The sequence below is a fragment of the Lepus europaeus genome, chromosome 3 (genome assembly GCF_033115175.1).
Source record: "Lepus europaeus isolate LE1 chromosome 3, mLepTim1.pri, whole genome shotgun sequence".
Taxonomy (NCBI): domain Eukaryota; kingdom Metazoa; phylum Chordata; class Mammalia; order Lagomorpha; family Leporidae; genus Lepus; species Lepus europaeus.
Window position 1 is genome coordinate 149,690,802 of NC_084829.1, and position 26,951 is coordinate 149,717,752.

The 26,951-nt window shown below is 48.7% G+C and overlaps 1 protein-coding gene across 1 annotated transcript in view; it reads left to right on the plus strand.

Moving 5' to 3' along the window:
• Positions 1-405: 405 nt before the first annotated feature.
• Positions 406-26,951, plus strand: part of SASH1 (SAM and SH3 domain containing 1) — a 190,777-nt gene continuing 164,231 nt past the window's right edge. The window contains exon 1 of the mRNA XM_062186896.1: positions 406-549. Coding sequence (XP_062042880.1) covers positions 406-549 — 144 coding nt within the window. The remainder of the gene's footprint in view (positions 550-26,951) is intronic.

Sequence of the window (26,951 nt, forward strand, 5' to 3'; positions counted from 1 at the left end):
GGGACTGGCGAGCAGGATCGAGGGGCGGCCCGGGCTAGCCGGTCCCCGTCACGGCAAGCGACGTCTCTGCGGTGGGTTTTACCCGCTTTGGAGCTCGGCGAGGTCCCCGCAGCAAAACTCGGTGGTGCGGACTTTGCCTCCTGCTACCCTGTTGCTGCGCCCAGCCCGGGTGGGAGTTTCTGGAGTTGTCAGTCGCGCCGCCCGCGGCCACCTAGACCGAGGTGCGGGCGCCGGCTGGGGGCCCCCGCGGGGTGGCCGGGGCCGCTGGGGCATGCGGCGCGGGGGCGCGGCTCCCTGACGCCGCGGGCGGGGACCCGGTAACCCCGGGCGGGGCGCGAGCTTGTGCGGGGCCAGGGTGCCGCGGGGACCGGGACGCACGGCCCGCGCGCGCGCGCGAAGGAGGCCATGGAGGACGCGGGAGCCGCTGGCCCGGGACCAGCGCCGGAGCCCGAGCCGGAGCCGGAGCAGGAGCCGGAGCCGGAGCCCCAGCCGGGCGCTGGCACGTCCGAGGCGTTCTCCAGACTCTGGACGGATGTGATGGGCATCCTGGTGAGTTACCTGGGGAGCAGGGTGCGGAGCCGCCGCTCCGAGACGGGGTGCGCCCCCTCCCGTCACCGGCGACCTTCTTCGCCACGAGTTCTTAGGGGGTTGGATACACACGGTGTCACATTTCAGGGCCTAATTAAAAGATAACCTGGCCCAGACCCCATCTGGGATACTTAGACAGGCGGGGGTGATGGCCTCCAGTGCAATCCGGACACCTGCTGAGAAAGTGGCGTAGCCCAGGCCGCCGGAGTCCTTATGAGAATAGCTGTAAATACTCGTGGTAAATATTTGGTGAAGGGCTTTCCCGGTTGGCTTTGGGACGAGGTTGATGCTACCGATGCTTATCTCTTGCCCATTTGTTGGGTGACCACGACTGGAAAGCAGCGGTTTGCTTGCTCGGGACAGCCACGATGTTTGCCATTTGTAGCCTTTGCAGGATACTTGTTTTATACGTTTGGGGCTTAAAACAATAGGACTTATTTTGCTCCGTCTGTGCCGTCATGTGTTTGGAGATGTCCAGTGACTTGAAGCCGCCCATGGATTGGGCATAATTTCTGAAAAACAACTCTGACCCGTGGAGGATGGAGCTGGAGCCGGCTCGGGCATTTCACGCCTCGGGGCGGTGGTGGGTGGGCTGGGAGGCTGGAACCGGACGGGTAGGGGCTTGGACGCTCAGACGTCTTAATCCACACTTTAAAAAGGCGGCTTCGGTTGAAAGATTTGGAATTGCCAGATGTGTGGATTATCAGAAAAGGCCTTAGGTTTACTTGGGCACCTTTTATTTTCTCAGTGGGAGGAGATGCAGTGCTGAGAGAGAGAGAGGCGTTTTGAGGAATAATAAACTGTAGTTTTTAATACAGTGATTTAGCCCGTTGGCTGCGAAGTGAATAAACCCGAGTCAAAACCCGCCTCTCTCACTCTGTTATTGGCTAAATTATTCAGAAAAGCCCCGTGATCCTCTGTTGTATCACCTGGGAAACACAGAGAAGACCTGCTGAGCAGGTGTCTGGCCTAGAGGTTAACTCGGGTTGGGATGCCTGCATCCCATATTCTGAGTGCCTGGTTCCTGCTTCCTGCTGATGCACACCCTGGGAGGTAGCCGGGGATAGCACTAGTGCTTGGGTCCCTGCCACTCACAGGGGAGACCTGGACGGAGTGCCTGGCTCAGCACTGGCTGCCTGGAGCTTTAGGGGAGTGAACTAGTGGGCTGTAAGGCCCTCCCTCGGGCCCCAATAAAATAAATAAAGGCTTGATTCCTGGGTCTTCTAAGATTGAGCCAACTTGATGTGTAACAGGTGCTCAGCATACTGCCGGGCATACGGGAGATGCTTAGTTAATGTAACTTTTTTTTTCCTGCGTAGACTGTATTTTGTCTCTTCCCTATTTTCAGGTGTCATTGGTATTTATGGTTACTACTGTAGAGAACCAGAAAAGGCTAAGGATTTCTATTGGCTCCTCATACTCTCCAGTATTTGAAAAATACATACATAAACAATATACACTTGCATACAGTATGTGTTTTGTATACATGTACACAGTGTGTATTTTGGACTTGAAAGCTCCTGTTTTTGTGTTTTCTGAACCTTTATGGATGAATATGATCCACTGAAGTTCCAGAAAACCCAACACACATTTCAAAAAATAAGTTACAGAGAAGAGAGGGAGAGACAGGGAGACTGAAAGAGATCTTCCATCTGCTGGTTCACTCCCCAAATGGGCACAACTTCCAGGCTGGTCCAGGTTGAAGTGAGGAGCCTGGAATTCCATCTGAGTCTTGCCCGTGGATGGCAGGGGCCCAAGCCATGTTCTGCTGCTTTTCTAGGTGCATGAGCAGGGAGCTGGATCCGAAGTGGAGCAGCCGGAACTCCAACTGGTGCCAGTGTGGAGATGCCTGCTGGTAGTCAGCTGAGCCACTACGCAGGCCCCCCGAAGGACATTTTAAAGTTAGGATGGTAGCTTGTTTTTTATGTTCATCAAGCTGGAAGCCCATTTTGTTGTCTGGCATAGATTCCACTCTTACTAACTTTTCAGTCCCTAAGGAAATTGCTCCCACCACACTGGAGCCCTGATTAGGGTGTGGGCTGGGGGGGGGGGGGGGGGATGGGCCAGCTGGGGCCCGGCTTGCCATTCAGTGGGGCTGAGGGAGGTTTTGGCCAGGAGGGCTGGCGGCGGCGCTTCCTGAATATTTGCTTTCCCTTCCCTGGCAGATTCCAGGGCTGTAGGGTCTGTGGTGGCACAGTGTTCTTTGGCTGAGTTGAAAGATGGGGTGGGGCGCCAGAGCGCAAACCTGTTATTCCAAGGGCAGATACAGGGAGCAGAAAATAGGCACTTCTCCCAGAGCCCAGTGCAAGGCTGGGAAGAGCCCGGTGCTGTGTCGCACAGGCTTTGTCCCCTCTTGTCTTCCTGTTTATGCACTCTTAGTCTCTCTCCTTCAGAGTGAGCCTGGGCATTGGGCTTCCAGTACAAGGAAGCTGTGAAACAGAGTGGAGAGCCTGGCTTACCCCTCCTCTGGGGGTGCTTCTAGCGACACCAGCTCAGCAGCATCTCCTTTCTCTTGCAAAGCCATCATCCAAGGGTTTCCTATGCACTGCAGCTTTGGGGGATATAGCAAGACACAAAACAGTCCATTGACTCTGTTCTAAGCGAAAGAAATAAAAGACTTTGTTTTTTTCATTTTGTATTTCAATAATGGGATTTTGCAACCACCCACCAACATAGACCTGTGAATAGATGGCAGCATGTCCCTTATTAGTGACAGCGTCAGACCCGATCTCACTTTGCCTGGTCCCCACTAGTCAAGGCCCAGCCCAGCAGGTAGAACCCTTGTCAGGTGAGTGAGCACACTTCCCAGACAGTGTGGACCCACAGGAGGCTCTGGCCCTCACCCCTTGGGGATCCTGCTGGTTCTAACCAGTGAAGGGTGTTGCCCATAGTCTGGGATCGCAGTAAATACCGGTGGCTGTTCGGGTTCATTAGGACACATTTTGCATTTAAATTAATTCAGTCCATGCACAGTTAAGCACCAAATGGTTGCTTTCAGATAATTGTTAACAAAGTGCTCTTTGAGAGAAGAAATAATAGTATAATTTACAGCATGAAAATGTTTGAGCAGTGCAAGGATGAATAATTGCTAATAAGCATAGCCTAAATGGATATAGAATTAAGAGAAAATGCTCTTGCAAAACACCAGACTGTGAGTGCCTGGAGGGCAGGGTCAGCATCTTTCTAATTTTTTCCCCCTATCTCTAGTACCTGTGCTTACTGGGGGACTGGTTTTGTCAAATGAAAAAGGAGGGAAAATTTATGTATTTCTGAAATGCATGAAGTCGCCGTTCTGCCGACTGCAGCTACCACTGGGCGGTTTCATCATGCAGACCCAATCCCCGCGCTTCCCCTGGAAGCCGTGATGGTAAATTGCGCAATGTTGGTCGGCCCTGGGCCAGTAGACCACAGCATTCTTGGGAGATGTGCCATTCTGTGAACTAGCGCCGCAGCACGTGCTCAGCCTGGGCTCGCCCAGCGCCCACCTTTCCCGATGACAGCCTGGGCTTCTGCGGGGAGGTGCCACGTTACTTCCCATCCTGAGAGATTTGAGTCCTGTCTCTACGCCACAGTGACATCGGCTAGTGGTGGTGGAGGAGCGTTGTGTGTAGGATCGGAATTGCTGGAGTTCCCGGGGATGCTCCCGTAGGGTCTGGACTGAGGATCCACATGGCGAGTGGTCATGAACCTCTGGCTGAGCCAAGCCTTGAAACCTACTTGTTAACTGGGAGGGCAGTTAGCTAAGTGCCTATTGTTGTGAGATCCTGCGAGATGCCCCTCCCCCAGACCTGAAATTTCCTGTTCCCTGCTCTGTTGCTACAATTTGCACCCATTTCCCTGCAGTGCTTAGAAGATACCCCCGTGGAGATGCACTGCTGACTCGAGTGTAAGCTACAGAATGCCACATTGTGGGCTTTCAGTCCGCGCAGGACGGTTAGATCTGTCCCGCTTTGCTGTTGATTCCAGTCCTTACAACCAAAGTGAAACCAACAAAAAGCAAATTAAAAACAAGAAGATTCCCCCACTCCCTTCCTTTGTTGTAGGCAAGTTGCAGAGGAGAGGGGGAGGGACGGTGTAGTTGAGATCCGGTAGGGATTTCCTAGAACCTAGCTCCTTTGAAAGGAGTGCATTTACAAATTCTCTGGGGCGGTGGTTTGAGTGGAGCCTATCAGCTAATGACTCAATTAATTTTACGTATTGGAATTTCAGAGTCAGCCCCAGTTTCAAATATGCTGACTTCATCTTAATTTTATGTTTTTTTTTTTTCCCCCTAGCTAGCTGGAAGCCTTTGGGCTTTTGTAAGTGGAGAAGCTGTAGGGTGATTAGGGGAAGGCACTGAGGGGCCCTTGGCTATGAGCCCCGGAACTCCCTTATTTAGAATCAGGGGCTCCCCAGTGCGGGGACTTCGCTCAAGGTAGCAGTGCGGATGGAACGCCAGCGTCTACACGATCAGTTCTTTGCCAAAGACAGAGTTGGTGGCTTTGCTAACTCTGGCTGGGTCACTGGATCTTCTCTGCTCGGGCCACCTTTCCCTGTTTCACTTCCACCTTTATGCTTTCGTGCACCGTTCTTTGCCTTTCCTTCTCTCCCTTTGCTTGGCTCTACATCCCTTCCCTCTCCTGTGGGGCTCATTCCTGATGCTGGGATGCAGCTCCCTGGGGAGCTCACCAGCACAGATCCCAGTGCAGGTCTGGGCCCTTCTCTGCAAGTGTGACCGGTGGGTGTTACTGTCCCCATTTTACAGGTGAGAAGGAAACATCTGTGTCTCAGATCACAAAGATAGCCAGCCGAGAGTATTTCCCTGAAATGACCTTTATAGTTCATGCTTTGCTACAGCCGTGCACCCATGTATGTACTGGCTGTCAGTTGCTGAGTTGAAGCTGTTGGGCGAAGTGTGGGCAATACATGGCCTTGACATCTAGGAAGACAGTGGTGGGCAGAGCTACTGGGAGGCACTTGGGCACAGGGAGGCTGGTGCTCAGACAACCCGCCGAGTGTGTGCCGCAGTGGGCAGGTGAGGAGTGCCCAGGGAGTGAAACAGGGTGGGGAGCACAGGGCGTTGAGGTGGGCCCTGGGGCTGGCATGCAGGAGGCTGGACAACTTTTGTCAGCTCCAGTGAGAAGCCATCACAGAGTTTCAAACTGCTGTGGAGCTGGATCGCTTCCGTGTCTAGAAAAGTAGCTATGGTGGGCAGCAGGTGGGTGATGAGTGTGGAGGATGGAGACACCAGGCAGAGGGGATGAGAGCCTGGACCAGGTGTCTGTGAATCACATCATTATCTAGCCTCTGGAAGTGATAAAGAGTCGCTCCATACTCCAGATTTATATACCGCACTGTACCAATTTGTATTTGTCAATTAAAGATATGTATATATTTTTTTTTTTAAAAAAAGAAAGGGATAGACATTTGGCCTGCTGGTTAACATGGTGCTTAGGATGCCTGCAGCCTGTGTTATCTAAGTGCCTGGTTCTGGTCTCATCTCTGTTACCCAGGGAGGCAGCAGGTGATGGCTCAAGTCCTTGGGTACCTGCTGTCCACGTGGGAGAACTAGATTGAAGTCTCAAGTGAACAGCAGATAGGAGCTTTCTCTTTGTCTCTCTCAAATAAATAAAATAAATATATCCTTGTTTTGTTTTTTTTTTTCACTCCCTAAGGGAAAAAAAAGGTTTGTCTACACACATTAGTTATTATATGCTCATGTAGCTATATACCTGTCTTTCTATACAAGGGTGAATGATTTGGTACCTTAAAAAGGGGGAATTATTATTTCCAACAATATTCACACTCTGCTATAGCTAAATGTTTTCAAAGCCATCTTTTTTTTTTAAATATTTATTTATTTATTTGAAAAAGTTACACAAAGAGAGAAGGAGAGGCAGAGAAAGAGAGAGAAAGGTCTTCCGTCAGCTGGTTCATTCCCCAATTGGCTGCAGTGGCCGGAGTTGCGCCTATTTGAAGCCAGGAGCCAGGAACTTCTTCCAGCTCTCTCATGCGGGTGCAGGGGCCCAAGGACCTGGGCCATCTTCCACTGCTTTCCCAGGCCATGGCAGAGAGCTGGATTGGAAGTGGAGCAGCCAGATCTTGAACTGGCGCCCATATGGGATGCTGGCACTTCAGGCTAGGGCGTTAACCCACTGCACCATAGCGGCCTGCCCTCAAAACCATCTTTTAAGATAAGATTTTATTTATTTATTTAAAAGGTAGAGTTACAGAGAGAGAGGGGAAGAGAGAGGAAGAGGGAGAGGGAGAGAGAGAGAGAGATCTTCCATCTACTGGTTCACTCCCCAAAGAGCTGCAATGGCCAGAGCTGAGCCAGGCCAAAGCTAGGAGCCCGGAATTGCATCCGGGTCTTGTACATGGGTAGTAGTAGCCCAAGCACTTGGACCATCGTTCACTGCTTTCTCGGGTGCACTAGCAGGGAGCCAGATTGGAAGTGGAATAGCCATGATTGGAAGCATTGCCCATATGGGATTCTGACGTTGCAGGCCGTGACTTAACCCACTGTGCCATGCTGCCTGCTGTGCCAGCATCCCATATGGGCACTGGGCGAGTCCTGGTTGCTCCACTTCCCATCCAGCTCTCTGCTAATGTACCTGGGAAAGCAGTAGTAGATGGCCCAAGTTCTTGGGCCCCTGTACCAACGTGGAAGGCCTGGAAGAACCTCCAGGCTCTTGGCTTCAGATTGACCCAATTCCGATTGTTGTGGCCACTTGGAAATCGAATCAGTGGATGGAAGCACCCCCACCCCGCCTCTGCCTCTCTCTAACTCTGATCCTCAAATAAATAAATATATCTTAAAAAAAAAAAAAAATCCCCCTATCACAGATGGTGTGCTCACCCATGGTTTGCACACACTCTTGTGTAGTAGAAATGTAATTGATCTTTAAAGAATGAATTAAATGAGTAGAGGCGAAGGCTGTTAGATTTAACTAGCACATTTAATACTAGTGAGTTCAAGCTAAGGCTCTGAAGAATTAACCCAACATGCAGGCTAATTTTGAGATAAAACATATTTTTGTGACCGCATGAAATTGTCATTTTTCAAATGGTATGCTCATTTACTTATTTACTTCTGGTAATGGAACTAGAAATGGGAGGCCTGTTCCTCATTAGCATCGCTCGAGCCAGATGTCTGGTGTCCCTTCTTTTGTCCCATCAAATGTCGCTGGGCATCATTAATTCTTTATGAGCATGGATGCCACACAGAGATAAACTCGCTTTGTGTCTTTCCTCGCGTGTCGAGACGAGTAATCCAGCAGTGTAGTAATCCAGCAGTGTCCATCCCGGGGGCCGGGTCTCCAGGAGTTACAGTCTCAGAGGCTCACAGGACAGATGCATGGTAGTGGCCCAGGTTTCCCTCTCTGTTGTCAGGATATGTTATGTTTCCATTTGTTGAAAAAAACCCAGAATATTCTAGTATTCTAGTTCAAGAATATCTTAGCTGTAGGACTATATCCATTTTTATAAGATTTGAAAAACCTCATTTATAAAATAAATCATTAACAATTTTGTAGATTTCCTTGTTTGGAAATGCCTAGAGTTTCAGAAAAAGGTTTTAAAACAGATAGAGTAACAATTTAAATCTTTGAATTAAAACCTGTAGGAAAATCACCCAAGTCCTTGGGCCCCGGCACCCATGTGGGAGACCAGGAAGAAGCTCCTAGCTTCGGATAGGCCCCGGTACAGCCATCTGGGGAGTGAACCAGCGGGTGGAAGACCTCTGTCTCTCTCTCTCTCTCTCTAGCCTTTTCCCTTCCCCTGCCTCTTTGCAACTTTGCCTTTCAAATAAATAAATAAATAAATCTTTTTAAGAAAAAGATGCATAAATTGCTTCAAGATATTGTCCTTTAGGTGACATGTTGAGAAATATGTGTTTAAAATGTTCCATATGCTTGAGAAAATATATATAAAGTGTTTTTTAATTGAAAAAAGATTTATTCATTTATTTGAAAGGCAGAGTTACAGAGAGGCAGAGAGAGAGATCGAGAGAGAGAGATCGAGAGAGAGAGAGAGTCTTTCATCTGCTGGTTCATTCCCCAGAGGGCTGCAATGACTGGAGCTATGAGAGAGAGAAAAAGAGAGAGAGAGAGGTCTTTCATCTGCTGGTTCATTCCCCAGAGGGCTGCAATGACTGGAGCTGTGCTGATCCAAAGCCAGGAACCAGGAATTTCTTCTGGGTCTCCCACACAGGTGCAGGGGCCCAAGGACTTGGGCCATCTTCTACTGCTTTCCCAGGCCATAGCAGAGAGCTGGTCAGTAGTGGAGCAGCTGGGACTTGAACCAGTGCCCATATGGGATGCTGGTGCTGCAGGTGGCGGCTTTACCCGCTATAAAGCCCCTATATAAAGATTTTTGAAAAGCCAGAGTTTTTTTTTTTTTTTTTTTTTAAAGAGACAAGAGGATATTTGTAATGTAAATGTGTGTTCTGTTTAAATGGCATCCAGGTTGCTATCTTTACCTCTGTTTGTGTTTAAGTCTAAGTGGCACAATAAGAGAGCTTTTTAGTAGTTGACTTTTTAGAGACATGTAAAATATTGATATATTTTCATTATCCTATCTTTTCCCCCTGCTGGGATATTTTCCCAGAGTTTCATTCACTTAGCAGCTATTTCTGTCAAAGTTACAAATTGTTCATTCTGAATGTTTGCTTTAATTAGGAGTCTTCAGTCTCCAATTCCCACTCAAAAATTGATGACAGGGGCCAGTGTTGTGGCATAGCAGGTAAAGCCACTGCCTGTGATGCCCTTATCCCATATGAGTGCTGGTTAGTGTTCCGGTTGTTCCACTTCTGACCCAACTCCTTGCTAATGCTCCTGGGAAAAGCAATGAAAGATGTCGCATTTGGGCCCTTGCTGCTCACATACGAGACCCAAATGAGGCTCCTGGCTCCTGGCTTTGGCCTGGCTCAGCCTTGGCTATTGCAGCCACTTGGGGAGTGAACCAACAGTTAGAAGATCTCTCTCACTGTTTCTCCCTCTCTCTAACTCTGATTTTCAAATAAATAAATAAATTTAAAAAAATTGATGATGATATTGCCCAAAGCAACCTGATGGCACGTTTCCATGACAGAATGGCAGAAAGTGGGACTCAGGCCGGCGTAAGGAGGAATCAAGTCTGCAATGAATGAAGGTGCCATTTGTCTACATCTTTATGTTGGTGTCACTTCATTAGAAAGCTGAAGAAAGTCTGCAGAGACCGTGAGCATTTATTCTGGAAAGACAAAACATTTCATTTTGCCAGGTCTAGTCCCAGCTACTCCTCTTCCAGTCCAGCTCTCTGCTATGACCTGGGAAAGCAGTAGAGGATGGCCTGGGTAGTTGGGCCATTGCACCTGCTTGGGAGACCTGGAAGATGCTCCTGTCTCCTGGCTTTGGGTTGATCCAGCTTTGGCCATTGTGGCCATTTGGGGAGTGAACCAGCAGATGGAAGACCTTTCTCTCTGTCTCTCCCTCTCACTGTCTGTAACTCCACCTCTCAAATAAATAAAATTTGTTAAAAAATATTTAATTGTAAATTGCACTTTTGTTAAAGCCTTTCTAGGAGTGTATCCCCTTTGGACGTAGTCCGTTGGGGTGCTCTCATTACCGCCTTCTGCAACCGGCGTTGCTTACGTAACATGTGGCCTCCAGGTGGTTGCTTAATAGAAGAGCCTGCTAACACTGATGTGTAGCAGTGATTTGCCGTGATTACAATATTACGAAACTGAGACTAGATGGCATTAAACTAAATAGGTGTCAAGTGATTCATAAAGTGATGCGAAGGATACAGTAAAATCGAAGTGTTGTAACTTTGGCATTAGCAGGGAACCCTCTACTGTTTCGACAGAATGTATCAGATAATAGCACAGCATTAACATTCTATAGGAAGACCCGCGGGGGTGTCATACCGTGTTCTGAGTGTGGAAGAGCTTCCACAGAAGCCAGAAGAGGAGAGAAGGACTCCTGCACTCCTTAAACATCAAGAGATTTGCAGCAGCGTGTTCTTTAAGAACAGATTAGAATGATCACAACGTGTGTTTGATTCCATGCGCTTCACAGGGTGTTTCCACTTGGCATTGGCTGGCGTCACGTTTGCATAGCTACGAGAAGCCTACTCTCGTTGGCATCTGCTGTTTTTATTTATTTCTATTTAAATTTTTTTTATTCATTTGAGAGGCAGAGACAGCTTCCATCTGCTACTTGACTCCCCAATTGCCCACAATGATCGGAACTAGACTGGGCCAGAACCAGGAGCCAGGAACTCTATCCGGGTCTCTGATGTGAGTGGCTGGAGCACAATTTTTTAAAAAAATTTTTTTGTTCATTTATTTTTGACAGGTAGCGTTTGACAGGTAGAGTTAGAGAGTGAGAGAGAGAGACAGAGAGAAAGGTCTTCCTTTTTCTGTTGGTTCACCCCACAAGTGGCCGCTACGGCCGGCACGCTGCGGCTGGCACACTATGCCGATCGGAAGCCAGGAGCCAGGTGCTTCCTCCTGGTCTCCCATGCAGGTGCAGGGCTCAAGGACCTGGGCCATCCTCCACTGCACTCCCGGGCCACAGCAGAGAGCTGGACTGGAAGAGGAGCAACCAGGACAGAATCCGGCACCCCAACCGGGACTAGAACCCGGGGTGCCAACGCCGCAGGAGGAGGATTAGCCTAGTGAGCTGCAGCGCTGGCCCTGGAGCACACTTAATTCTTTGAGTTATCACCACTGCCTCCCAGGATCTGCATTTGCAAGATGCTGGAGTCAGAGGTGGGCATCAGACTCAGGCCCTCCTAGGAGAGGCAGGCATCTTACCAGCGTCTTAACAGCTAGGCCGAATGCCTGTGCCCCGCCCCCGCCCCCGCCCCAATCTCCTATCTTTTAGCCAAGTAAGTAATCTTGGCTCCCTACTTTCCAATTTAAAAAAAAAAAATTCCCCTGTTTCATTGCCCACATTTCAACAACTATAAATCAACAGTTGCTGGTTGATTTGGCCTCTACAAATTTTAGGCATTCAGGCTCATCTATTTTCTCTGCAAAATAGAGGCCAAATCCTGAGGTTCTGTATCTTTGCCTCCTGAAATTGACCAGACTCAAATGGACGGCAGTTATTCTATTCTATGGGGAAGACTTGGGAGATACAAATTAGAAAGTGACCTGCAGTTTGGATTTTCCCACTTTTGAACCAGGCTGGCTGCTTCCTGGGGTCTAGTGTAGACCATGGTTTGGGCCAGTGTGGTACACACTGTCAAGACTTTGCAGGCTTACCTGTGCCAAGAAGGCAGCCAGAAGCGGCAGTGCCCGGGGCCTCGTTGTTCCCTGCTTGCGACAAGCCTAGAGCAGCACGCTTGTGTCTCATGTCTTTGCTTGTTCTGCTGTGTAGGAAAATGCAAAGACCTGCTGCCGTGACACTGGCAACAGGCAGCCTCTTGCCATCAGCCAGAAAACTATTTCCGGCGGCAGAGCGCTTTGGTTTTATAATTTTAGGTTTGGCTTTAGAGAAAGAAAGTCAAGATATTCAGATACATAAACCTCTTGCTTGAATAGCTGCAGACGTACTCACAGACAAGTCTGCGGATGTTGTGTTTCAAGTCCTTACACGTAAAGGAGAAAATCCAGGGCAGGAGTTGCTCAAGGGCACTAGGTGACCCATGGTTCCTTCCAGAAGATCAGCCCGAGACCAAGGGAGAAAGCCGGAGCAGATTGGTTTGAGTCCTGACTTTGCTAGTCGGCTCAAGACATGTAAGTGCGGAGTTGTGCAATGGACTTGGCAGGGAGCGTGGAGGAGGCTCTGCGTGTTGTTTTGGTAGAAAATGACTTGGCAAAATGGTGGGAGGTGGAGGAGGTGGTAACATGCTGCCTTCTGTGGTCCCAGGAGGGTCCATTGCAAAACAAGCTTAACCGGTGCAGAGAGCTGCAGGCTGTTACCCTGCCAGTGCCTTGGTTGTGATGATGGGGCAAATAGGGATACAGCCAGACTCTTAAATGTCTTTTAAAACCAATGGTGATCATCTTTATTTTTTTCCTTTAAATTTAAGCCACTCCTCTTTAGGCAGTTGGTTCTTTGATTTCTGTTTTGTTTTCTTCACTTTTTATTTGAAAGGCAGAGAGACAAGAGAGATCTTCCATCTACTGGTTCACTCCTCAGAAGTCTGTAATATCCAGGGCTGGGCCAGGATGTAGCCTGGAGCCTGGAACTCCATCTGGGTCTCCCACATGGGTGGGTGGCAGGGACCCCGATATTGAGCCATCACCTGCTGCCTTAAGGTTTGCATCAGCAGGAAGCTGGAATAGGAGGAGAGGCAGGACTCGAACCCAAGAACTCCAGTATGGGATGCAGGCATCTCAAGTAGTGTCTTTGGATTCTTTGAACTTCCCTACTAATTCCTACACAGGCCTGCCTTCCACACTTCCCTGATGCTTCCAAGCTCAGGGGGTAAACAAAGAGTGTGCTAGAGGTTACTGCCCAGCCAGCCATTGTCATTATAGTTTTCTTAAGGAGTTTGGTTAAAGGTTATATTTTTGTGTAATAGTTGGGAAATTTGTTAAAACTTGACTGCCACATGCAAACTTGATTTTAAAGCCTTTTTTATCAAAGATGTTATGGGATAGAGACATTGGATGAGCTAGTAGTAATAAGAATTATATTGATGTTAACCATTGGTATTTATTGAGCATGTACTATGTGTCAAAGTATCCTAAACCCCTCCCTCCCTCCCTTTCTTTCTTCCTTCCTTTCTTTCTTTTTAAGATTTATTTATTTATTTGAGAGGCAGAGTTATAGACAGAGGGAGAGACAGAGAGGTCTTCCATCTTCTAGTTCATTCCCCAAATGACCTCAACAGCCAGAGTTGGCCTGATCTGAAGCCAGGACCCAGGAACTTCTTCCAGGTCTCCCACATGGCTGCAAGGGTGCAGGTACTTGGACCATCCTCCACTGTTTTCCCAGTCATAGCAGAGAGTTAGATTGGAAGTGGAGCAGCTGGGATTTGAACTGGAGCCCATGTGGGATGCCAGCACTGCAGGGAGAAGCTTAACCTACTACACCACCCTAATCCTAAACCTTTTTCAAAATTATCTCATTTAACTGTGCTAATGGCCTTGTGAGGTGGTGTTACAGATTGAATTGTGTCTCCCCAAAAAGCCATGTTGACGCACTAACCCCTGGCACCTGAGAGTGTGACTTAATCTGGAGATACTTTTTTCTTTCATTTCATCAAGTTGAGATGAGCTCATTAAAGTGGGCCCTCCTCTGGTAGGACTGATGTCCTTATAAAAAAAGACACAGCACCCAAAGACCACACCATGTGGCAATAAGATTGGAGGGATGCAGCCAGAAGCCAAGGTATGCGTGGGGTTGGCAGCAGACCCCCAGGAGCCAGCAAGGAGGCACCAGGGCGTCCTTCTTTGGGTTTTGCAGGAGCATGCCTCTGGTGATAGCTTGACTTCAGACCTCTGGCCTCTGGAACCGTAAGCCAGCAGCATGTCCCTGTGGGTGCAAACCACCGGGCTGCTGGTGCATCCTCTGGCAGCCCTAGAAATCCACAGAGGAGCAGCTTTGAGCTGTTGGGAGGAGGAGCCAGTCAAGAGGCTGGAGGCTTTCCTGACCTTAGCACTTTGCAGGGCTCAGCACCTTGGCCTTTAGAAAAGGGAGATTGAGCAGTGAGAGGAGCAGTGAGCCTCAGTGGGAACCCAGCTGTGGCAGCTGGAAACTGATCTAACAGATGCTTATTGGGTGGGGGTGGGGCCTCCTGGAAGGCGGGCCCTCCCCTGTATTTGCTGAGTAACTGGACGCAGTTTCCTTGATGAAATACCCTCACGTTTCTGTTTTAGTTCTGTGAGAGGAGCAATAAAGTGATTGCAGAATGAGAGGAAATTGCCGTGTGTCCCGTGTTCCCACTCAGACAAGGCCTTAGCCCAATGTCTGTGGCTTCTCTCCCCTCTTTTTTTTTTTTTTTAATAAATTATTACTTTATTTTTTAATGAAGGTGAGGAGAGATAGGTGGTGGTGAGGAGGAAATGGGAGTGGGAGGATGTCTGACATGTTTGTGGTAAAGTGGTGGTGAGATTGAAATATCACCAAAGAAGACTTTATCACCTGCCCACCTCAACTACCAACACAGGCAGAGTTGAGAGACAGGTGTGATGAGAAAGTCTCTCCCTTTTTTTGAAGATTTCTTTATTTATTTGAAAGGCCGAGTTATGGGGTAGGGGCGGGAAGGGGTGAAGAGTGAGAGATCTTCCACCCACTGGTTCACTTCCCAAATGTCTGTAATATTCAGGGCTGGCCAGGCTGAAGCTGGGAGACTGGAACTCCATCCCGGTCTCCCACGAGGTGCAGGGGCTCAAGCCCTTAAGCCAACTTCTGTTACTTTTCTAGATGCATTAACAGGGAGCTGAAATGGAAGTGGAGCAGCCAGGACTTGAACCAGTGCCCATATGGAAAGCTGGTGTTGCAGGCAGTGACCTAACCCACTGTGCCACAATACTAGCTCCAATGAACAAGTCTTAGCTCTATGCAGGTCAGAGTCTTTCTGAGATCACTGTTGAAAGGCCACCACAGAACACACAAAAACACGGGAGTTCGAGGTTATTGTTGGGTAAAAGGAAACCCAACAGACTGGAGGGAGAGAGCGAGAGCGAGAGCAAGAACATGTGCGGGAAGGAGGCCTTGAAATGGGAGCAGCGAATCCCATTAGGGTGGGGGTGGAGCTGACGCTTGTGGTTGGGCCATTTGGTCACCTGACTTCAGTAAGCCAGGCTGGGCTTAGGACCAAAGCTTACTGTGCAAGATGGCGACGGGGCCAGAGCCTAAGATGGCGCCTCAGATAAGACCGCACCATTTTACTAACACTGTGGCTTAATTTCTGGGTCCCCCCCTCCAAGAATTTTTTTTTTTTTCGTTTTATTTGAAAAGCACAGAGACAAGGAGACAGATTTTTCATCCAGTGGTTCACTCCCCAAATCTATACAAGAGCCTAGGCTGGGCTGGGCCAGGCCAAAACAGAGCCCAGAACTCAGTCTGGAGCCCTCAGATGGGTGGCAGGGCCCAGGTACTTGAGCCGTCATCTGGTACCTCCGAGAGTGCACATTGGCAGGAAGCTGGGTGGGAAGTGGAAGAGCCAGGACTTGAACCAGGCACTCTGATAGGGAACTCAAGCCCTCTAAGCGTGTCCTAACCCCTGGTGCTAGGTTTCTTGAAGTGCCATCTAGGGTGGGACAGATAAGTTGAAAGGGGAGGGGGTCAGGGGCTCTGGTTCGGGGGGGTGGACGGGATGGGGCTTCATGGCTCCGAAAGAATGTTGGTGGTGACGTCCATGGGTCCAGAGCTGCCTTTGGGCCCCCCTTTGGGAATGGCCTGTCCTCAGTCCTTCAAAGCCAGCAACAGGAAAATCCTGAGCGTCCACACGACTGTGTTCAGGAAGGAGGCACAGAGCTTTCTGGGCGAAAATGCTCCCCTCTGCTGCTTTACTTCCCCGTTCCGTGAGGCTGGGCAGAGTATGCAGGTGTAACACGAGGTTTGACACCAGAGAGGGTGGAGGAAGTGGACACAATTTATAGTACATTTGATCCTCTATAGATTCTATACTGGATACTTAAAATCCACTGGGATGTTCGTTCTAAAAAGGTCAGGTCCCTGAATAAATTAATGTTAATCCCCACTGTTCCTTCAGAGCCATGTCTTCATGAGTCACCTAAAAGTGGATATTGAGAAAAATAAAATCTCCTCGCGCATCCATAGCCCATCCTGCTGGTAAGGGACTGCTCTCTCTAGTCCATTACTGCTGCTTGCTTTTTCCATCTGCAGTTCAATGACTCAAGCCAAAACCTCCATCACTTCCCTTTGGAGACCATTACACAGTGCAGCCAACATCCTATTAAGAAACTTCTGGTTTGCAGAGGAAAAGGAGAGTTTAAAGTTCAGATGGAAAAGGAAGGTGATTCACGGTGGCGTGGACAGGAGCGCGTTCACCTAGAAGAATGGCAGAGGAGTCAGTCATTTGGAATCAAGCTCAGGAACGGATATAAAGAGGATGTGGACCTCCAGTGAGTGTACAAGTGGAAGGCGAAAGTTGCCCGTCCTGAGTGTTGCAGTGTTTATGATTCAAATGTTCAAGAACATAGAACTGGTAGTTGCTATTGTTGGGGCGGGAAGTGACTCGGCTAAATTTAAGGAAAGTTTCCATAGATGCAAAGTTAAGGCAAGATTAAGCTCTGTCACAGGATTTGGGAGAAACGTAAGGATAGAGCCAGTGGGGTCCCCAGAGTTCTGACAACAGGCGATGTTACAAAATAGTGAAAAAGAAACACAGACTCAGGACATTGGTCTTGGAGAGGAAAGCACCTCCACCATTAGCAGCATCCTTTTCTCCAAGTATTTTATTGTATCCCACTGGAATTTTTAAAAAGTAGTATGATCTCTTGACATTCTTTCTTGTGTATTCTTTAGTACCTACTATTTGTATCTGTGTTGAACATTTATAGTCTTTAAGAGGCCTGTTTGCCATGTATTGTTTCTTTAAGAAAATGTTTATTTGAAAAGCAGAGCAACAGAGAGAATCTTCTATCCACCGCTTTAATCCTCAAACCCTAACAGCCTGGACTGGGCCAGGAACTTCATCTGGGTTTTCCACAGGGAGAGTAGGGACTGAAGTTCCTTTTTTTTTTTTTTTTTTTTTTTAATATTTATTTATTTATTTGTAAGGCAGAGTTAGAGAGATCTTCCATCTGCTGGTTCACTCCCCGGATGGCTGCAATGGCCAGGGCTGGGCCAGGCCAAAGCTGGGAGCTTCTTCTAGGTCTCCCACATGGGTAGTGGGGGCCTAAGCACTTGGGCCATCCTCTCCTGCCTTCCCAGGCCATTACAGGGAACTGGATTGGCAGTGGAGCAGCCAGCACCTGTACGGGCACTCATATGGGATGCTGGTGTTGAGGTGGTAGCTTTACCTGCTATGCCACAATGCCAACCAGAGACTTAAGTTTGTTGTTGTTGTTTTGATTGATTTATTTATTTGAAAGTTACACAGGCAGGAAGAGAGAGAGTGAGAGAGAGATCTCCCATCTGCTGGTTTACTTTCCAAATAGCCACAACAGTCGTGGCTGGGCCAGGCCGAAGCCAGGAGTCAGGAGATTCTTCCAGATCTTCCACATGGGTGCAGGGGCCCGAGCACTTGGGTTATCTTCTGCTGCTTTCCCAGGCACATAAGTGGGAAGCTGGATTGGAAGTGGGGCAGCCGGGCCTCCAAATGATGCCCAAATGGGATGCTGGCGTCACAGGTGATGGCTTATACCCACTACGCCACAATGCCAGCCCCGGACTTAAATTCTTGAGCCCTCATTTGCTTCCCAGGATGCGGGATAGCAGGAAGTAGAGTGGCAGTGACTCAAACCAGGTACTCTGATATGGGTAACGGGCATCCCAAGTGGCAGCCTAACCTGCTGTGGCCCAGTGCCTGCCCCCTGTGTTGTGGATCAACCTCTTACTGCCTTTATACTTTTTTTTTTTTTTTGACAGGCAAGTGGCTAGTGAGAGAGAGACAGAGAGAAAGGTCTTCCTTTTGCTGTTGGTTCACCCTCTAATGGCCACTGCGGCCAGTGCATCGCGCTGATCCGAAGCCAGGAGCCAGGTGCTTCTCCTGGTCTCCCATGGGGTGCAGGGCCCAAGGACTTGGGCCATCCTCCACTGCCTTCCCGGGCCATAGCAGAGAGCTGGCCTGGAAGAGGGGCAACTGGGATAGAATCCGGCTCCCCAACTGAGACTAGAACCCGGTGTGCTGGCGCCGCAAGGCGGAGGATTAGCCTGCTAAGCCACGGCGCTGGCCGCCTTTATACTTTTGATCACAACCTGTTGGGGACACAAAGATGTCCCTGAAGGGATGTTGGCCGCCCTGGAGTACAGGGTGTGGGGAGGGTGCCACACTGGGCCTCCTCATTCCTCTGTCTCACACTGAGCTTTTCTGTAGGCGTTGCGGTGATGTACCCGCCTGTTTCTTTAAGCTCCTTTTACATCTTGCGTCCCCTTGCCAGAGGTTTCAGGTAGTAGGAGCTTTAATGGAAGGAGACAGAGATCATTTCTGAAGGAAGGGAGGTTTAAGAAAGGAAAAGACTGAGTTGAGGAAGTTACTGTGAGATAAATGCACAACACATTGGATACTTGGAAGGAGAGAAGCGCAAGGTGGGACCAGAGTACCCCGTGTCTGGACTGGACAAGGCGGTGGTGGGTCCTGGTATCTGACTTGCAGTGTCTGGACCCCAGCAACACGTTCAGCAAGCATTTAGGCTTTGGCATAGAAAATGCAGCTTCCACTTTGGATATTTTTCTCCAAGTAACTTCCCTTCCTTTCTTCTCATCAACTTTGGATTCTGATGGATCCTGAAACGAGTGGATAATTCTCAATCCAGATTCTTCTGCATTTGATATTGCCTTATCAGTTTTTTTTTTTTGTTTGTTTGTTTGTTTGTTTTTTTTTCCCTTTTCTTGTGGCTCCACTTTTCCTGTAAGAGAAATCTTCCAAGTGCACACATGTGGATCCGGTGGGGAGAAGCCTTTGCAGTAGAGTCTTGAACTAGACTGTGGAAGATTGGTAAAGGATGGCTCTTCTTTTACCTTCTTAAAAAGTCTTCTTTATTTACTGCTTTGAGTTGCCACTTCAAATTCGTGGTGAGACCACGGGGGATATAAGTCTATGTTGTATAACTTATGTTTCCGCCGTCTCTTCAGGGCTGAACAGTGAGCTCCTTGAGGACTGAGTTTGTAGTACAGTCCAGTTTCCCAAGGGGCTGCTGTGAGTTGGGTTGGCCAAGGAAGGAGCTAAAACAGGCCATGTGAATGAATGTTCTGGGGAAAGCACTTTCTTGGTAGAATGCACATCACCCTCTGTGGCCTGAAGATGAAAATGAACTTGGTGAGTTCCAGGAGTGAAAACAAGGCCAATGTGATTATTGCTTAGTAAATGAGAGATTGGAGCAAAGAGTCATCCAGGACCCAAATGGTGTGGACCCTAGTTAACCGATGGCTAGAGCATGATTGGGGCCATGGGAGGGTTTGATGTCATTTCTATTCTTGAAAGATCCCTGAGCAGCTTGTTGGAAATGGCTGGGAGGTCCCTGCAGGTGAGAGATGGAGGTGGTTTGGGCCAGGGTGTGGTCTTGGAGTTGGGGAAAAGTTGGGATGCACTTGGGAGCTGGAGCCTCTGGATCTGGGCTGGATCTTAACAGGGCAGAGGCAAGGGAAAGGATAGAGAGAGGAGAGCACCAAGGTGTTTTGCTTGATCCACTATGGGAGGGAGAGAGACAGTTTTCTGCCAAGAGCCATTTGGATATTTGTAATATCATTCCCAAGCCATACGAACGTATCCACATAAAAATTAGTCTGATACAGATTTATTGATTTTTTTTTTGTAAAATTTATTTTATTTACTTGAAAGAGTTGGAGACAGAGTGGGGGAGAGACAGAGAGAGAGAGAGAGAGAGAGATCTTCCATCTGCTGGCGGGAGCTGGACCAGGCGGAAGCCAGGAGCCAGGAACTCCATCTGGGTCTCCCACATGGGTGGCAGAGGCCCAGGCACTTGGGGTCATCCTCTGCTGCTTTCCCAGGTGTGCTAGCAGGGAGCTGGATCAGAAGTAGAGCAGCCAGGACTTGAACAGCATCCATATGGGAGGCTGGCAGTGCAGGGATGGGATGCCGTCACAGTGCTGGCTCCAAGATTTATTGAATTTCAAGTCCTGCTACAGTTGTCTTCACAGGGCCAGACATTCCTCACCCCTGTGGGTAGAATGGAGGTGAGGGTGAGGAATCAAGATAAACCTGATTCCTTAAACCATTTCCAGTGGTTGCATTTCAAAACCCAAACAAACACAAGATCCTTTAAGGGTGTATGAATGAGTTAAGCCCCTTTGGGTCTGGATGATGTTGTTTGGTGAGGTTCGTAAATACTGTGTATTCCAAATTACCTGGCAGGGGCAGGTGCTTGGCCTGGCCATCAAGACATTGCCATCCCATATCTGAGTAGCTGGGTTTCGTTCCTGGCTCCAGCTCCTAACTCCAGCTTCTTGCTAATGCACACCCTGGGAGGCAGTAGATGATGAATTGAAAGATTGGGTCCTTGCCACCCAAGTGGGAGACATGGATGGAGTTCCCAGCTCCTGGCTTGAGACCCAGTCCTGGCTGATGTGGGCATTTGGGGAGTGAGCCAGTGGGGGTGAAATCTCTCTCTCTCTCTGTGTGTGTATCTCTATCTCAGATTTTTTTTTTTTTTTTAAGATTTATTTAGTTATTTGAGAGGTAGAGTTACAGAGAGTCAGAGGAAGAGAACAAAGGTCTTCCATCTGCTGGTTGCTCCCCAAATGGCCGCAACGACCAGAGCTGGGCTGATCCAAAGCCAGGAGCCAGAAGCTTCTTTGTGATCTCCCACATGGGTGCTGGGACCCCAAGCATTTGGGCCATCTTCTAGTGCTTTCCCAGGCCATAGCAGAGAGCTGGATCGGAAGTGGAGCAGCCTGGATGGGCGTCGGCTTTACCCGCTCCAATAGGCGCACATACTCTTATGGGCAGGCATTTAGCAAGCTGGGAAGGATTTTCTCATTTAGGGACACAAAAACCTTTGATTCCACAAATATTTGGCAAGCACCTGGCCCATTTCTGGGTGCCAGCCTCCGTGACAAGTCTGTCTAGAGGAGACCCCAGGGATCGCTGGGACTTAGATCCTTATCCTGGTGGGGTCAGCACCCAAGCTAGGCTGCTTCTGGGCTTGCTGGCCTCCGGCTGGAGAACTCTTAAGAGGGCTGTGTGTGTCTTTGTTATTCATTGTCTTACTCTTCCCTGCTCTTAAAGCTTGGGGGAGAACAACGCTGCCCAGCTGAGCCACGCCCTGCACATCCTCCACCCGCCTGTAGAATTCTAGGCCTCCCAGCCCTTGCTCTGCCTGGCTTTTTAGCTGCTCTTTGGCCAAAATATTGTTTAGCCACCGGCTGGGCTCGCTGTCTGCAGGGACCTCATACAAAACAGCCCTCCTGTTTACATCCTCGGGCCCAGCCAGCCACTTCTCTGGAGCAGTCAGGATTTCCTGAGGAAGCCTTCCTGGGGCAGTGGGGGTGGGGCTCACCGGGATGTGGTCACTCGCTGACTTGAAGCCCCCTGCTCTCCCCACCCCACCCTGGGGCGGGGTCTGCCTGGAGCTATGTCTGGCCCCTCCCATCGCTGCCAGGGAGTTTCAAGACCAGTTCTCCTGGCCCTGGGCCCCATCCCCTGTCCTGGGGTAAGGTGCCAGCAGGAGGCAGTCCTGGTTCCCCCATCCCCACCCCATGCTTGTGCCTGACCCACCCGGACTGCCAGAGCTGTCTGGGCGGCAGTGGAGGCAGCGGCAGCAGTTCCCACGGGGCCTGTGGGTGGGGTCACTTGCGGGCAGCTGGGTCAGCTGTGAGCCCGGCCTCAGGAAGAAATGATGGATTTGAGGATGTGACAATTTGTTTGGCCTGGCCAAGCACTGGGGCATATGTTTCCTCCTATGTAGTTAAGTGAATTATTCAACTGTGCACCACATTTAGCTCAGGAGTACTGTTAATTCACACTGATTTTTATTTAAAAGTGTAGCTCAGGGGGCACCTTCAGTGGCCATTGTTGGTCTTGCAATTTAAATAAGCCAGAAGATGTTTAAATTAATTTTAGACCCAATTGAGGTAAGGGTGTACTTCTGGAGTAGAATGGCAAGACTTTGAAGCCTGGATCTGCTTTTTATCCATGTGGCATTGGACATGTTTGTCAACCCCATGAGTGTCTATGCCTCATTGGTATTGCACATTCCATGAAGTCTCTGTATTTTAAATACATCTGACAAGCAGTACATATGGATAGGATGCCCAGGAAGTGCAGGGGCCAGCACTGTGGAGCAGCAGGTTAAGCCAATGCTTTCAGTGTAATCTTAAGGCTTGATTCCTGGCTGCTCCGCGTCAGATCCAGCTTCCTGTTAATATGCCTGGGAAAATAGCAGTTGATGGCCCAGGTCGTTGGGCCCTTGTACCCATGTGGGAGACCTAGATAGAGTTCCTGGCTCCTGGCTTTGGCCTGGCCTAGCTCTGGCTGTTGTGGCCATTTGGGGAGTGAACTAGCAGATGGAAGATCTCTCTCTGACTTTCCCTCTCTCTCTGATAATTTGCTGTACCCACAGATCTCCCATATGGGTACTGGGGCCCAAGCACTTGGACCATCTTTCACTGCTTTCCCAGATGCATTTGCAGGGTGCTGGATGGGAACTGGAGCAGCCAAGACTTGAACCAGCACTCATATGGTTGGCCGGTGCTGCAGGTGGCAGCTTAACCCACTATGCCACAACACCGGCCCCAAGAGCAAGTGATTTTCAAGGCATCCGTCTACATGATGTTTGAACCTGCCTGTTGCCTCTAAGGATCCATTCAGGTGTGAAGCTTTGGATAAAGCTTTAGTGGTGACATTATTGCAAAGACTCGTCAAAAAAGAAGACACCTGTGCAAATGTGGAACAGCTGGGCTGCAGCTTGTGCAGGTAGAAAAGGCATTCGTAATGGGGGAAGGAGAAGACGGGCGAGCCCAGCCTTTAGCTGCTCGGACAAGAGGAAGGGCCTTGCCGAGAGGCTCTGGGGCTCTTCGTGCTGTTTTTATCTGTGCTCAGGTCTCCTTCACACTGAAATTGCTCCTACCTGGACAAAGGTGACTTCATTATGATGCAGGAAAGTGTTTGAAGATAGTCTAGGAGTTAGTCATGATGGCTCATAAAATTGAAAGAGCAGTGACAGTGGTTAATGATAAGAGCGGTCACTGAGTTCTGGGTGTTCCACCTGGATTATCTCACTTATTTGTGAGCATTGCCTTGTGGGAGGCAGGTGCCTCTCTCTTCCAGGCACACAAAAACTTGAACAACTTAAGATTTGAGGTCAGAGTCCTGGACCTTAATTATACCGCCATATTGGTTTTTTTCCTTTTGAACAAAAAACCTCCCAAACCAATAGGGTGAAAACAAAGAGAGAAAAGCCCAGGAGAGCCATTCGTTAATACATAGTATTTGTAAACAAAAGGTGGGAGATATAAATAAAATCCAGGGTAGAAAGATGACTCAAGAGATCTCTCCAGTGCCCCTATTTGAGTGCCACAGTGTTTTCATAAGTCCATCTGTAAATCTTTTGTTAAAAATCAAAAAATAGGATAGGAACAGAATCCAATGTGATCCTAAGATAGGGAACAAGTAGAGGAGTAGCTGTTATTGGAGATTTAAAGATGACTGGAAAGATTGGGACTCAAATCTTTTACAGAGAGGATATCTGAGGAGAGGCTGGAAGATATTAGTGCCAGCACTCTTGCCCTTGAGTTACCTGTCTTTGAACATCTGGGTTGAAGTTCAATCTCAGGTTTATCCTTTTTTGTCTTTCTACAGCACCATTTTGGTTTTTTCTTTCTAAGTTACCTCTCTACTTTGGAGCTTTGTTTACTTCATTTTTGCTTTTAGATTTATTTATTTTATTTGAAAGGCAGAGTTACAGAGAGAGAGGGAGAAAGAGAGTGAGCAAGAGAGTGAGAGAGAGAGACAAAGATCTTCCACTCACTGGTTCACTCCCCAAAGGGCTGCAATGGCTAGAGCTGGGTCAGGCCAAAGCCAGGAGCCAGGAGCTCCATCAGGGTCCTCCATGTGGGTGGCAGGGACCCAAGCACTTGGGTCATCTTGCGCTGCTTTCCCAGGTGCATTAGCAGGGAGCTGGATTGGAAGCAGAGCAGCTGGGACTTGAACTGGTCCTCCTATGGGATGCCAATATGGCAGCTGAACCCTCCTTGCCAACCCCTCAGTTAGCTTCTCAAATGAGGACATTGTTATGTAAGAAGAGAATTTTATCAGGAAAAAACAACTGGAGAGGTGTATCACCCAGTGCCTCTTGCCTGGCATCTTCCATTTGGCTGTCTCCTCGAGGGTTGCTGTCGGGGCCATTCTCCTGGAGCTAAAGTCCCCCCCACCCCACTTTTTTCCTCTGGGTTAGGGGCATTGCTGCCAGCAAGGAGGGTGAGGAGAGACAGGGTCAGTATTGCTGGGTTAATGTTGAGAAGACAGTGACCTGAGGTTGAAATGAATCCACTCATCTCTTTTTCTGAATTATTACTGGGGAACTCTAAATTGGCTGGTCAGCATGTCACCCTGAGAGACGGTGCCAGGCCCCAGGCAGCCACTCTCGTCTGTCTGTAGGGAGATGGGTCGAGACGTGACCTCAGTCTGTGTCCAGAGCCAGGCTGTCCTCTGGGTTCCTGTTGCTCAAAGAAAGGAGAGGCAGCCTGGGGAGCAGGGAATCCTATCTGCAGACCCCCACAGCTCATCGGCACCCCGTGACCCCAGAGGGTGCGTCGAAGCCCTTGTCTGCTGGAAGACAGCTAACGCTCATGGCATTTTGAGAATTTTCATTTCCTGCATTTGTGGTCCAGGTTTGCCCCTGGAGGTCAGATAAGGTCAAAAACCTCTTATTCATTCATAGAATGAATAATTTCCTACTAGGAGCTGTGCATTTACATTCTCTAAATGGAAGTGTAAAATCTTGTCTGGGGTTACCAATTTAGGTCATTTATGGCATAGGCGCACAGAATACCATGTACTTTACAGAATGAATGGGGCAAATGCTGCTTTTCTTATTTGAGTTGCAGGTGCATGTGGAGGCACCCCACCACCACCCCGCTGTGCGCCCCGAAACACCAACATGTACAAACCTGTTGCCATCGCCCTCTTGTTTCGCTTTCCAACTTATAGACCAGAGGCAGTTCTTAATGAGGCCTCTCCATGGAGTAAGAGAATTCTCCTCTGCCAGTGGCTGTTTTGCAATATTATGCTTACTGTGTTTGACTTTCTCACATATATAAAGCTAATAAACTACATACACATAAAAGTGGTGAGTGTTAGAACTGACACCTCTTAGGAGTTTGTTTTTAATAAGCTTATGTAATTAACACCTTGAACTATATTCCATTTGTTTCTTTTGAAACCATACAAAGAGAACAGGATGGCACATATGCACGAGGCACCTGCACAGTTAATATTGGCTTTTTAAATCATAATGAAGTCATGGGTGTTTTAGAAGTTGGAACTTGCTAGATACTTTTAAGTCTGAGAACTGAACAGTTGATATGTTACTTAAAAGGCAAAAAATGAAAACATAAAGCAATCTATAAATTGTTTATATTCACCTCCCCAAGGGCTGAGAACAGTGTATGTTGGTTGATCATCTTAGTTTTTTCATTTGTTCACTTATTCATTCAGTATATTTATTGTATTGAGAAGACTCCTAGGCTTTGTTCTAAGCATGAAACAAAACTTAGAAAAATCCCCACTCTCCTGGGGGGAAGAGACACTAAAAAAATATAAGCAAGTAATAGGCAAGCCCATTTCTGCAGTGGTAAGCAGAAATAAAAGTCAGGAAGGGGTTTAGAGAGTGTCCAGGGGAGAGAGGTTGCCATTTTAGGTGGGAGTCCCTTGAGAAGAGGGTCTTTGAGTCACATCTGCAGGAGGTGAGGGTGTGTGACTGTGGGAAGAGCAGTACAGACAGCAGGAGGAGCAAATTCAAAGACCCGGCCAAGGCCAGGTGGGATTGCAGTGCTGGGAGAAGACTGTGGTGGTCAGTGTGGCTGGTGGCAGGGTGCCAGGGCCAAGGGGAGGGGGTGCCCAGATGTGAGGAGCCTTTTATGCCACCGGGCCCTTCGCTCCGAGTGCAGCGGGAGCCTGAGCAAAGCTTTTGAGCAGCGGGATGTGGTTGACTGGGAGTCTAACAGGATCCCTCCGATTGCTGTGTGTGGAGGGCAGTCCACGCGGCAGGGAGGGAACGGGTGTTTGATTTCCCAGTTTAAAGGACACTAGCGGAACTGCTGTGCTTTGTGAACGAAAAAACACAGACCTTCCTCACACAATCAGCACTTTGAAAAAGCAAACACGTGTCTCAGAGTGCATTTCATTTTCTTGGGAGGCTTTTCCCCTTTATTTGGCAAATAATTAAAATAAGACTATTGTCCTAGCCACATCACAGAGAAGAAGGAGAAATTGCCCCTTTTTATAGGGCCATTGAGAAACTCAAACAAGTTTCGGTAGATGGTCGATGTGTTCTAACTAGTGCCTTCTCTTCCGTGGGCCTGTTTCATTGTAAACCCAAGAACATGCGTGGGAAGCAGGGAAGTGTGTCCAAGCCAACATCAGCCGATAATGCTGTTCACCAAGGTTTGACTGATGAATTGAGAAAAATGTTCCTCCTCCGATGAAATGAATTGCTCTTTCAAGCAAAGCATGCATTCGGTGTGGAAACATTAGACGCCAGGGAAAAAGCCGGTGGTCAGGTTTGTCAATTTTTGCCTGTGAGCCAGTTGGGAAAGTGGACATTTTCATTCTTGCAATTACGGGCTTGGTAAGAT